The sequence below is a fragment of the Canis lupus genome, chromosome 1 (assembly GCF_048164855.1).
Source record: "Canis lupus baileyi chromosome 1, mCanLup2.hap1, whole genome shotgun sequence".
NCBI classification, from domain to species: domain Eukaryota; kingdom Metazoa; phylum Chordata; class Mammalia; order Carnivora; family Canidae; genus Canis; species Canis lupus.
This window is the reverse complement of record NC_132838.1, coordinates 29,337,089-29,351,574: the sequence shown is the minus strand read 5'-3', so window position 1 is coordinate 29,351,574 and position 14,486 is coordinate 29,337,089. Positions and strand designations below refer to the sequence as shown.

The 14,486-nt window shown below is 35.2% G+C and overlaps 1 protein-coding gene across 1 annotated transcript in view; it reads right to left on the bottom strand.

Moving 5' to 3' along the window:
• Positions 1-11,512, bottom strand: part of PDE7B (phosphodiesterase 7B) — a 317,742-nt gene extending 306,230 nt beyond the window's left edge. Inside the window, exon 1 of the mRNA XM_072824842.1 lies at positions 11,091-11,512. Within this exon, the coding sequence (XP_072680943.1) occupies positions 11,091-11,111 (21 nt within the window). The 5' untranslated portion in view covers positions 11,112-11,512. The remainder of the gene's footprint in view (positions 1-11,090) is intronic.
• Between the last annotated feature and the right edge of the window lie 2,974 nt (positions 11,513-14,486).

The window sequence follows — 14,486 nt, the reverse complement described above, 5'->3', positions numbered from 1 at the left end:
TGCCAGCCACTGTTTTTCATTCAACACAAAATGAGATTAAGACAATCAAGTTTATTACTGGCACTGGTAACATGACAGAAGCAAATGTAAATCTTATCGAGAGAAAGATAATATCACACCAGGCCTCAAGTTATCCCCATATTTTTAATATACAATATCCAGTACTCCACCAAAAAGAACCAGGCATTTGAGAGGCAAGACAATTTGATCCAACCAGGAGTACTAGAAGATAATAGATGTTGACACTCAAAAGATATAAATAAAGCAGTTACAAAGACTTTAAAATTGTATGTATAATATATTCAAGGATATGAAAGACAAGACTAAGAATTTTGAAAGATATCTAGAAACTACAAAAAATAATGCTAAAAATTCTAGAACTGAAAGATATCATAATAGAAGTTGTCAACTCATTTAATGGATTAAGTGAGAGATCAGATACAGTTGAAGAAAGAATTAGGAAAATAAAATACTGGTCAAAAGAAAATGTCCAAAATGAAAAACAAAGAGACCAAAGGTAAACAATGAGAGTAGAAGTATTCAAGGATAAGCATGTATGTAATTGGAGTCCTATTAAGAACAGTGTGAGGAAATGAGGCAGAAACAATATTAAAAAAATAACTAATGGTAATTTTCCAAATTATTGAAAGATATCAAGATGCACACTTAAATCATATAAATCTTCATAGGAATAAATGCAAAGAGAACCACAAGAAATGGTGGTTACTGCCTAAGCAGTAATGGCAATACTACTGGGAACCGAAGGCATAAAGAATTACAAATTGTCAAGAAAATTTTTGTAAAAAGGAGAGATTGTGATATTGCTTTTAAATACTGTTTTCTGACATCAACAGAAACAGTGAACGTTATAAGGCAATATAATAATGTCTTGAAGTGGGGAAAGAAAATTACCAATCTAGGATTTTGTTCCCAAGAAACATGCACATTTAAAAAGGGCAAAATAAAGTCATTTCAGACAAAGAAAACCTGAACCAAATCATCACTAAACTAAAAAAATCCTATATAGAAGCTCAAAAATGCAGGAAGTAATGTATAAAAACATAATAATGATAATTATCATTAAACTTAAATTATATAAAATCAAATACCTAAAAACAGCATATAATTCTAGAGAGGTATTAAAATAGTTAAGGCATTAATTGTAGGGTTTTCAAATTTATAATTTTATGAGGTCAGTGGAACTTTGTTAAGGTCGTTACCAAAATGGATCATTTTAGGCTAATCTTTCTCATCAACACAGTTTCAAAATCCTGAAAATTAGTTGCAATCTAGAAACAAGATAACAACAATTTAGAACAAAAAAGCAGAATATATCATAACCAAATTACAATTATTCTAGGACTTCAAGTTTGATTTGACATTGTAAAATCAATCACCATCACAATAGAATGATACAGAAAAATCATATGATAGGGATCAGAAAAAAACATTTGATATATATTCGTTCATAACAACTAGCAAACTACAAATAGAAAGGAACTTCTAAATATTATAAAGACTATTATACTTAGTGTAAAAAATATATTGAAAACTCTCCTGAGAGTTGAAACAATACCTTATTCAACAATCTACTAAAAATTATAGCCAGTACAAGACAAGTTTCAGTATTGAAAAAGAAGATATGGGATGCGTGGGTGGCTCAGCGGTTAAGCGACTACCTTCGGGTCAAGGCGTGATCCCGGGGTCCTGGGATCGAGTCCTGCATCGGGGTTCCTGCATGAAGCAGCCTGCTTCTCCCTCTGCCTATGTCTCTGTCTCTCTCTCTCTCTGTGTCTCTCATAAATAAATAAATCTTTTTTTTAAAAAAAAGAAGATATATAATTGTCACTATTTTGAGATAGTAAGATTGCCTACCTAGAAAATGAAAGGAATCTACAGAATAAAGTATTAGAATTCATAAGTGAGTTTAGCAAGGTTGATAGCTTGATACTTAAAAGTTGTTTTTCTATGTGTCAGTAACAAAACGTTAAAATTGAAATTGAAGACACATTTAGAATATCAAAGTACTAAGTGCTTAGTAATACATCTAGCAAGAAATGTGTAAAATGGCCACAAAATAAGCTAGAAGGCATTATTGAGAGAATTTAATAGAGACCTAAATAAATCGAGGCATATACTAGGTTATAAATTTGAAGAGTCAGGAAAGATGTCAATCTTCCCAAATTGATCGATATCTTAACAGTGTTTAATTTCATAGGGAGGAATCTTATATTAACTCTACAATTTACATGGAATTGCAGAGAACCAAGAATGACCAAAATAATCTTGAAGAAGAAAACAGAATATTTTACCAATGGAAGAAAATATTTGTAACATATATAGCAACCAAATGTATTAAAATATATAAAAAATTCTTATAAATTAATATCTAAATGACTTGTTTAAAAATTTGACAGAGGGTGTTTACATGACTAGTACATATGTGAAAAAGTGCTCAAATTAATTAATAATTAGGAAAATGCAAATTAAAACCATGATAAGCTATCATTACACACCTACTAAATGCTAGTAAGTAAGGTTAGTAAGGAAGTGATCCATCTTACATGGTTGGTGGGAATGTAAATTATTTGAACCACTTTGAGCAATTTTGATTTTCTACTAAGGTTGAACATTAATATTCTCGGTTGGCCAGCGACTTATTCCTAAGTATACATTCAATAGGACTACAGGTACACAACCTGTAGTCACCAAAAATGTACAAGAATACTCAAGCCAGTATTTTTTATAATGTTAAAAACTAGACACTGATGAGATGAGCACTGGGTGTTATATACTATATGGTGGCAAATTGAATGTAAATAAAATAAAAATAAAAATTAAATTAAATTAAATTAAAACTAGATACAACTCAAATGTTTTTCCACAGTTGAATAGACAAACAAATCCTTGCATATTCGGATAATTAAACATTATGGAATAATGAAAATAAACAAAATACAGCCATATGCAACAAACGAATGAGTCTCACTCTGTAATGGTGAAAGGAAGAATGGAGGACTAATGATGGATTTCTGAGGTGGTAATAATGTAATAATGTTCTAGTTCTTGGCTTGGTAAGGGTTGCACAAGTTCATTTATAATAAGTGAATCATTACATATATTATATGATGGGCATTGTTTGGTATACACACTATTGTTTAATGTAGAAAGTTAAAAAAATAAAAAAGCTATAATTCTCTTAAATGTTTAAAGCACCCAACAGCAGATGCACAAAATAGTTACAAGTTCATGAAATAATTTTTATAGTTTGTAAGAAAATAGTGCCAACTCATACACACATGATGCTTATTGTCTTTCACCCGTTGTTCTAAGCATTTTACAGGTAAAACTCATTTGATCTTTTCAGCAATCTTATAAGGCAATTATAAACTCCTTTATTTTATAAGTAATTCGGGTGAGACCCAAAGAGATTAAGTAACTTTCTCTGGATCATATTTGCTAATAAGCAAACCACAGATTCTACACCACCCACCATTACACGATACTGCCTCTCATAGTCAAACTTCTGAAATTTAAAGTGTCAGATTCATCCATTGTGAATGTATTTAAAGTGAAATAGTGTTGTTCCTTTATATATTGGAACATCCTGTAAATAAATATATTGAGTAGATTGCTTTAACATTTGAAACAGATATTTTTAGGTTTTGCGTAAATTTTTCAACTCATGCTTAGAATGACTAAAAATTAATTTTAAACTAAAGCATTTTAAACATATAAAAACAATAAAAACAATTGTCATAAAAAAGCTGGGACTGTACACCAATTCTATTAGCTGTAACTTCTGTGAAGTTACATTCTCCCAACAGGAATGTTTCAGGAATGAAGTGACTTGACACTTGTGCTATAACGGAGTGACTAATTATGTATAAAAGCCATGCACAATAAGTAAATCCTATAAATCTTAGAACCTAAAGTTACCTCACTTTAAAATTACATTTCAGAAACTCAAAAGTCAAAATTCCTAAATAACTTGCTGGAGATATTACTCCCAGAAAGATGAGCATCTGGAACTTGAACTCAGGGCTTTAGGTTACAAGTTTATTCCCTTTGAAATTATTTGAATCTCATTTTTTTTCTCCCTTGCTGTCCCTTCTCTTCCATCACATAAAATATGTAAACTGAATTTTTAAAAAATTATCATTATTACCTCTTAATTTAATAAATGTATTTATTGCCTTTTTAAAAAAAGAATTAAATTAAAGGGGATAGTTACAATAAGATATATTCTCTAACTCATCTTCTTGACATGAATAACCACACGAAAAGCTTTTATATACATTTGTCTTCAAGTTTGAGAAAGTCCTTGCCTTCATGCATGAGTCCTCTCTCTCATGAACTCACATCTAGGCACTTGGAGGCAATATATTAATAAAAAAGAGGACAGTATTTCTTAATTGTTTTATTTGTAAGCCAATGAATTATTTTAAGTGATTAATTATTTTTTTAATAATTAAAAAATTTAGAGAGAGGGAGAAAAGTTTAGAATGTTGGTTCTGGTCATTCAAAAACTGCTATCACACAAATTCTTATCGGTTTTATGTCTACCCCTTTCATTTTATTTTACTTAAAGATGACTCTACTCCAAACATAATAATAAAAGCCTAGAAAAATACAAAATAAGCAGTATTGACTAAAATGACTTATATTTTCCCAATCAAATTGAAAACCAAATTGAAATTGTTTTCATTTAATTGAAAAAAACAAGAACACTAAAGACATAGAAATATACTGTATTTCTATTACATGGAAAACAACTTTTTTCTTGAATTTAATGACCTTTCCTAAATCAAGGCATTCTTTAGACCTTTGTATTACTGCAGCATCTCCTTTTATGAGAATGCTTCTACACTTTGTGAATGACTGAGTTCTTTCATCTGACTGGACACAGCTGGCAAGTGGTATAATGAGAAAGGGAAATGAAAGTCTTTTTCTTCCCTCCTGGAAAATTGAAAAATATATAAATCATATTCAAACTGAAGCACTACTTGCTTGTATTATACATGAACTACACATCTTTATACAAAGTGTTTTCTACTGTTTTGTGAATAAATGATGTTGTAGTATATTTTCATTTTAAGGGTCTATCAAAGATGAGTGGTTTCCCTAAACATTATTTGGATAAATATAAATTTTGTGTGTTTAAATTAATTCGAAAAATTAAATGAAACTGACAAACTAGGAAGTAGAATACTTAGGTAAAATGCTCAAACCAATACAATACGTACAGTAAAATATGTATATTCCATTTATGGAGAACAACCTCAAATGCAACAGGCCAAAAAGTTTTCTTTTTTTTTTAAGATTTTGTTTATTTATTCATAAGAGACACAGGAAGAGAGAGAGGCAGAGACACAGGCAGACGGAGAAGCAGGCTCCATGCAGGGAGCCTGACGCGGGACTCCATCCCGGGACTCCAGGATCACACCCTAGGCTGAAGTTGGCACTAAACCGCTGAGCCACTTGTGCTGCCCCAAAAAGTATTCTTAAGACAACTGTGAATGCTAGAAGGAACTTTGACCTTTACTAAGCCCCTTGTTTTGTCCACGAGGAAATTGGTACTCAGAGTGATGTTTGGCCCAAAGTTACTTAAGCGGGAGTGATGGCCTGTCTCCTCACTTCAGGACTGTTATTCCTGGTCATGCTGTCCTCCCTCACCATGCCAAAGGTACACAGAAAAAAATCAACAAAATCGAAGGAAGAAGCTAATAAGCCTTATAAAAATAAAACAAAACTTTTCTTTTACTTTCTGTTTTTTCTCAACTTTAAATATCACACAATAATAAATAAATATCTGTCATTTCCCCCATTGTAGAGGTAATAAACTAAAGGAGAGAAACATTGAACAATCCTAAAGTATATGTGTGAAAAGTAAGTCTTATACCTATCCCATATTCCAACTTCTCTCAGAAGCATCCATTGTTAAGATTTTTATTTGAATTTCTAGAAATTCTTGTTAGTTCCTATATATTCATATTTATATGAATATATATTCCTATGAATATGTATATATGTATTCATATGTATATGTATATATATAGTTGTGGAAATGTTAATGCGGGCTTTTTCTTTACTTAATACATCTTAAAAATCATTCTGGATTTGTGCATGTGGATCTAGCACATTCTTTTAAATAACTATATGGTTTTCTATTGCATAGATTTAAAGTAGCATATTCAACAACTCACCTATGATTGGGTTCAGGAAGCTTCTAATTTTTTAAATATTATAAACAATATAAAGATAAATACAATTTGGTATGTTCTTAGATTTACTAAAGTCAAAGAATATGTAAGTAATCAACCATTTGATATCTTTTGATACCAAATTCTGACCAAATCAGACATATATTAACCTCCTCATGTCTACACCTGGACCCATGGAAACAGCTCCAACTCCAGACTGACCATGGACCTGACCTCCCATCCCACGGAAAGAGAGCCATATTCTCAGACCTTAAAACTCTGAAATATTGTTCAGTATATTTAAGTCTTGTATAACTCTTCTTTTGAACAGAATCTTTCCTTTTTATGTCTGAAGCAGTGGGTAGGGAATCATAAATTTCATTGCATTGAAAAGATATTTTATATATTTCTTATTTATATGTTAATTAAGACAATGTAAAACACAAAAGGTATTAATAAAAAAACAATTTGAGCAGGAATTTTAATAGAAAAATCTTGTATGAATTTACCAACTAAAACAAACATTACACCAAATTTTACAAAAGGAAACTCCATCAACATCTCACTACCAATCTTAATTTTTTCCATACAAAGGTAACAAAAGGAGGAGACAAGGAAGAGAGGGAAGGAGGAAGGTTCAGTATATGAAATAAACTTTCTTTACTGGCATATTGGCTAAAGCTATTATTTTCCTACTCCTATACAACACGCAAATAAATGTATAAAGCAGCCATCAAAGGATTTAATGTGCCGACTCGCATGGGTCATGTGTGGAAGTTCTGAGCCACCATGTAAGGTCATTTCCCAGAACACCACCGCATTACATCAATATTTAAGCCCATCATAGCTTGTGACCCATTCCTTGCTTCTACCAAGTGGCTGCTGGCATCTGAGGCTCTGTTAAAGTTCTCAAAGGACTCCTGCTCTCTATGACTCCTAAGGGTTCCAAGTTCAAGCGATGATAGAGAAGACATAATCATCACCATTGATTTAGTTCACTCATTTAATTTACCATTTCCAGTCTGGGTAGTAACTTAATTCAGCCAATGGGGAAAACTTTGGCTGTCTTTAATGTTAAATTTTTTTAAGACCATCTTTACATGTATTCATTCAGAAAAATGTCAATGCTTTCAATTGATCATACTAAAGATCACAATAATAGAAATAAGTACATAGATATGAAATTGAATTTTCTTCCTAAATTCCAGTTTACATAAAGTCACCTGTTCTGTTTCATTTTTATTTTTTCCCTTTTTTAAAAAAGATTTTATTTATTTATTTGACAGAGGGAGAGAGAGAGCAAGAGAGAGAGAGAGAGCAAGCAGATGGAGTGGCAGGCAGAGAGAGAAAGGGAGAAGCAGACTCCTCACTGAGCAGAGAGCCCGATATAAGGCTTGATCCCAGGACCCCAGGATCACAACCTGAGCCAAAGCCGATGCTTAACCGACTGAGCCACCCAAAGCGCCTCTGCTTCATTTTTCTTCATTGCCAGATCCCTCCAAACTCTCCATTGTTCTTCCATTTCTCTACACAGACTCTGCTATTCCTTTATATGTATAAACAAAATATAAATATCCCAAAGGTGAAAATCATTACTTATCTATCTTTATGTTCATTCACTTGATGTTGAAAACACATGGTGATGTTTTTTGAACAAAGGTTTGATATTTTCACTTTTATATATATATATATTATTTTTAAACTCCAAATGAAGAACGCTATAAAAAGTTTCATCTAAAAAGGACTGTTAGAAACATAATACAATCGGTTTCCTTTACAGATAATGACACCAAGGTCAAGAGTAAGTATGCAGCTCAGAGTCACTGAGCTAGTCAGAACCTGTATGATGCCCACCCTGGTCCCATCTCTGCCTGTTGGTCTTTTTACTGTATTCCATACTGCCACTTTCTAGGTACAAATTAAATCATTTAGATACCTAAATGATTCTTGGGAAAGTATAAATACCTTGGTTACATACTACAACTTTGACACACTTCACTCTCTGTATTCGAATCTCTAACAATACCTGTATATAGTAGGTAGTCAGTTTGGGTTTCTACAACCCTTTTCCCTTACTCCCCCAAATTTCCACATCAATCACTTTATAGATTGCTAATATGTCAAGTATGCATCATCTCATGCATCAAAATTAGTATGTCAACAAATCCACCTAGGATGCTTGCAGAAGCCAATGGTACCAATCACAAGGCTGCTCCTAAGTGAATGACGGAAGAGCTCCCCAAGGCACATCATTAGGGTTCATGGAGATGCCACCGTGAGAAAGCACTATTAGAGAGAGCCTCATTGCATGTCCAAATGCCAAATCACTTCTTCCTCAGCCAGATGTATCTCCTAGAGGAGGGATTCCCACCTGTCTGTAGGCTACTTTGGGATACATGTGAGAAGTACCACATGTGTATCCACCATAGGACGGTGGAGTTTTTGACTAAGGCATTCTGTACATTGAGGGTCCCCAGTTAGTTACCACTTTCCCCAATAAGTTGTCCCACCAAAGTCAGTGTGAGTTGAACACTTGAATACCTGTTAGCTATGTTTAGATGTTCTTAAATCTATCTTAATTCTTAATTTTGATAGTTCTCTTTAATATAATGAGCCATCTTCATCTTGCTTGAGATTTGTTTACTGCTTAAAAAATCCCTTCCAACACTATGTTCTGTAAGTTGACAAGCAGCATCCCCTGTGCTCTGAGCCCAGCTAATAACAAATTAGACTTTTGAAGACTAATTACTAGGCAGACACATTTTCAACATGGTACATTCCCACTTTGAGGAAACCTGGTCAATTGACTTTTACATCTGTTTGTAGTAGGATGTCCTTTGGCTGAAAATCACACAAGTCAATGTTTGGAATGCTCTCCTCTGTACTATTGATGTGTTGATTTCTAGATTATAAATCAGGCTGGACTAACACCAAAAACGTTTTTCAAAGACAGTCGAAAATGCCATATTTTAAAATCATTTAAATAATTTACAACATGTGAAGGGTAGTAAATGCTCACAAACATTTTAACCAGATATTTATTGAGAACTGACAATAAGTAGCTTTGTGCTGAACACCATGTAAAGCACCAAAAGATGTACTGGTACAATTATTTTCCCTAAGTCAATGTCTGCTCCTCACACATCCTGGATTTTTCCATTCTCACCCTGAGTAACTTGATTCAAAAAAGAGTTTCTCCCAGCTAATTTGCTGACATATAGTCACCACTGATTTTGTCTCCTGTTGTTTAACTGAGTCAGTACTAGTCTGAAATTGGACAGCTTACAGAGTCAGGTAAAAATCCTTATAAAGAGGATATCCAGTCTTTGGAGTTGCAACTAGTTAACTTTGGGCTTCTACTTGAAACAAAAAGCGACTTTATTTTATTAGAGAAAATGTCAATCAGGACGCAACTACTGACACCCATCTTTGTTTCCCCAGCCGGTAATACTAGATAAAGCAGAGGAAATGGAGGAGCCGCATTTGCAACACACAAAGTCCTTGTTTTCCCACTAGGCGCTGCAGAAAAGCAATTGTCCATTCTCAGCACATCCTCTGCATTTGAGCTAAGATTTTTGCAGTTCTTAACTTAGTACATTAGAGTCTTATGCAGTTAAATTTGTTAACCCTTTGAAATGCACTATATCCTTGATACCTTGCTGAATATTTCTGCTAATGTGACCTAGTTTTTATAATCTCTATTTCTCGAGGGGGGGACTAGAAATCCTTTAAAAAAATCAAGTAAGAAATTTTGGAAACAGAGTTACGGTTTCAAATAATCCTGTCTTACTTGCTATTGCATAACTTTGAGTAGGATAATAAGGAAATCCATGTTAACCATGTGTTACTTGAATTGCTTTTGCAAAAATGGACTCTTTGGACAGAAATGATTTTTAGCAGAGGTCCCCCTCAATGCACAATAATAATGTGCCATTGAAAACAGCATTAACTCTGTGTTATTTGCCCTGCTTCCTGCAGCATTTAGTGTGTTTACTGTATCTGCCTGCCTTCTGGTGCAAAGAGGTTTACTTAAACAGTCACTCTGGCTAAAAGCACATGAAGAACAGAATCTATGGATGATTAATTAGAGTCTAGGCTCAATCATTAAAGTCCCTAATTAAATATCTCACTCTGCCTTTAACTATTGTAGGAAAAGATAATTAGCAAATTCACAGTGTGAATAAAGAACTTTTTAGTTTCCTTTATAAATAATAGCTCTAAACCATTGGTCATCTAACTCAGTGCCTGCACCTCCTCTGCTGACTTCCAAGTCCAGAATATTTTTTGAAAATGCAACAAGATGATAAAATGCATTTTCCTCAGGAATTCATTTTTCTACCTTTTTCTACCTTCAACTTTACTACCACCTTATTCCTCTCTTCCTACTAATGTCTTCATCTTGAAGTCTGCTATCAACCAACATGACAAACTCAAGGGAAAAAAAAAAAAAACAACTCATTTTCTTTTTCCCTGTCCCGCAACTCTCACCAATCTCTGTACCAATATTTTCCTATTTTGTCTCCACCGAAAAGCAAAATGATCCAACTCTTAGATTTATGTTGAAGAAGAAATACTACATTCACTTAAAAAGAAAAAAGAAAAAAAAAAAAAAAGAAGCCCTCCTCCATGAGGGCTCAAAGTGCAGTGAAAATCCCAGAGTCTCTCATTAGGCTGGTTGGAATGAAATGGTTAATTCAGGGTAAGTGATAATGTTTAGTCAGTTCGCCTAGAAAAAGGAAGGAAATTCAAAAGCTGGTTGCTGTAGTAACAATCACAGACCAAAAAATATATATGTACAGGTTCATTTTAAATAAAACTCCTGCCATCTCTCTGTGATTCTGTTCTCTCAAGAAAAATGAGCTTGCCGCTTAAATTTGTTGTACCTACCTCAACCATTAAACAAGACATTTAACCATAGTGGCAGTTCTGTGACCTTTGAATGCCGTGAAATCTCTGAGCGGTGCGGCTTGTTCATGAAGACTTGTGCTGCAGAATCCAGCAACTTCATCCAGGATTAGAAATATAATTAAGTAAAAAACAAGAAAAAAAAAAGAAAAAAGAAAAAGAAAAGAAAGAAACACAAAAGCACACAGAGAGATCGAGAGAGAAAGAAGGGAGAAAGATTCTCTCTGGGTGAGTCCACCACTTTTCTCCCAGGCAAGCGCTGGGACAGAGCCGAGCCTGCTGCAGTGCCCAGACCCACCGACTGGCTCGGGGAGCAGGCAGGCAGCCGGCCTGCTAGGCTGGGAGGTGCTGTCAGTTGCCACAGGCAAGGAAAAGCAGAGACCAATCGGCTTCAACTCTGGCAGCTTACTGGAGTGGAGCCTTTTCTGTTTATGTTTCCTCATTTCAAGAGTGACGTCAAAGGGTTTAGTTTTTCCTCTGCATGTGCTATTAATTTTAAAGTACTGTACTATGGGAAGAACGTGTGTGTGCCTGTGGTTAGCCAGAGCACCCCACTCTCAGGAGAACCCAGGAAACATTTTCTATATTCAGGAATAAATTTTAAACATTTAAAATACCTTATGGTTGGGTGTATGGAAAACAAACAAACATAGACAAAAAGCCTTAAGCTAAATAATAACGGCAGGATTTCTACTTTTCTTTTTTTCCAAATGTGAGTCTATGTACATATGCCCACTTCCCAGCTGTTGCTTATTTTCAAACTAACTCATTGTCAACCTTACCTAAAATGAGTTGTTAGTTGATCTTTATAGTCATGGATGCAGAGTTCTGCCAATGAGCTGGTGAGCAATATTATGTGCAGTGAAGAACAGAAATCGTGTTTCTGCTGCTGATCCCTGATTTTTCTATCTTCCCTCCAGCTTCTGTGGTAAAGCGTCAGGATTATTCATGCTAGGGAGATCCTTCCTCCAACTCCCTACAGGGAGTCATTCAAGAAGCAAGGCACACTGATCCCATACAGGCATACCTGGGGTTTCAGCATGTCCTCTCTCAAAGTGTTTGAAGGTACAGTTATTTAAGGATACTTCTTATACCAGGGGCCCCAGCTTATCCCTGTATTTCTCTTCCTACTCTGGAAAATCTCAGTGGTGGCCATCTGTTGTTTCTGCCTCCCCCAGATTCTCTCCCTTCTCCCCCTGCCCCATTCTGCTAATAGAACCTCTATTTTTCTTTTGGAAATTTTCTTTTCTCTATCTATGGATTGCATAGCCTCCCTCACCCCCAGTCCCCACACCTCAACTCCCACCCTAGAAGAGACCTATAAGGGGCACACGATCCAGACTGATCAATTAGGTTTTGCCATTGCACTAGACACAAAAAATGTTTTAGGGGTAGGCACATCACTCAAGAAAGGCCAGAGTCTTTTTTCAAATATTAATACTGATTCTTTGAGAAAGGAAGTATTTATATCTCTCTAAGAGCCTATGTGGTTGGGTTAAATAAGCCTGTAATTGTTAGGGTTCATTTTTGATGTCAAAGATGCAGGAATGAACAAAACAGATAGTATCTGCCTTCATGTAGTTTACATTTGGGAGAAGGACGAAGATAGGCAATAAAAATAGGTAAATATATAATATCCGTTGGTAATAGGGCTTTGAAATAAAGGAAAGGGCAAAAAGTAGTGTGTGTGTATGTGTGTATTTGCTGTTTTAGGTATAATGATCACAGAAGCACTATGATAAGGCAACTTGGAGCAGAGACCAGAATGAAATGAAGAAGCAGATCATCTGTGCATTCCAGGCAAAGGAAGCTGTGTAGAGTCCCAAGACAGGTGAATGCTTGGCATATTCAAAGAACAAGCGAAATAGAGTGGCTGGAAGAGAGTGAGCAAAAGGAAGAAATGGGTTTAGATATGTCTGGGGCAGGATCAGGAAGTATCTTACAGTCCACTTAAAGTATTTAGACTTTATTCTAATATGGAAAACCTATTAGACTGTTTTGAACTAAGGTGTGCCTATAATCAACATAAATTCTAAAGGAATTTCCTCTTTCTTCTATGTGGAAGATAGACTCTAGAAGAGTAAGGGTAGAAGTAGAGAGACCAATAATTAGGCCATTGCAATAATAGCTTGATGTTGGGTGAAGGTGGGGAAGGTGAGGGGGCCAGAGTCTGGAAGGGTGTGTACGTGTTTGTGTATGTGTATGTGTATAGAATTAGCAGAATTTCAAGATGTGGGATGTAAGAGCAAGAAAGGAATCAAGAATGACTCCCAGGGGGGGAGCCTGGGTGGCATAGCAGTTTAGTGCCACCTTCGGCCCAGGGCGTGATCCTGGAGATCCAGGATCGAGTCCCAAGAGTCCCACATCGGGCTCCCTGCAAGGAGCCTGCTTCTCCCTCTGCCTGTGTCTCTGCCTCTCTCTCTCTCTCTCTCTCTCTGTGTGTGTGTGTCTCTTATAAATAAATAAATAAAATAAAAAAAAAAAAAAAGAATAACTCCCAGGATACTCTCTTGAGCAAGCCAGAATAGAGTTGGCACTTACTGATATGAGGGTAACTGGAAGAAGACCTGGTTTTGAGCTGAAATAAAAAAGTGGTTCTGGGCCTTCATTCAACAGCAGCAAATATTTATTGATCATGCACTTTATGTAGGTACTATTTTAGGTTCTGGAAATGAAGTAGAGAAAACAAACAAACAAACACAAAGGCCGTTGCCCTCGTGAAACTTAGATTTTTCTGAAAGGAGTCGGATCATAACAATAAAGTAAAAGATTGAATAGGATATATGAAGTAGGGGATTCTTAAATATATAAGCCTGGAGTTCAGTTCAGGGCTATAGATATGAATTTTGAAGTCAATGTATATTCAAGGTATTTAAAGCCATGAGACTGGATGAAATTACCAAGGGAATGAGTACAGATGGAAAAGCCCCAGGCAGTCCAGATTAAGTAGTCAGGAATATGAGAAAGAACCAGTGGAGGAGACTGGGAAGCAACCTCTAAGAGGTGAGAAAAAACCCCACAAGAGTGATATCTTGGAAGACAAATGAAATTTTCAATGCCAGTTTTGTAAAATGAAAGTTAGTTGAAGACTGAAAATTGACCCTTGAATTTAGAATGTGTAATCATTTGTGCACTTGACAAGATACGGTTCAGTACTAGAAAGGGTGAAAGGTCAAGAGAGAATGTAAAGAGAAAAAGTGTGGACAGGTAGTATAGCCAATTCTTTCAAGGTGTTTTTCCCCACAGAGAGCAGAGAAATGGGGCACTAATTGGAAGGGAGAGTGGATTCAAGAAGGTATTTTAACATGGGAGAAAAGTCAGCATTTTGTATGTGGTAGTAAGAAAGATGCAGAAGAGAGAGGGAAAATGGTTGGAACA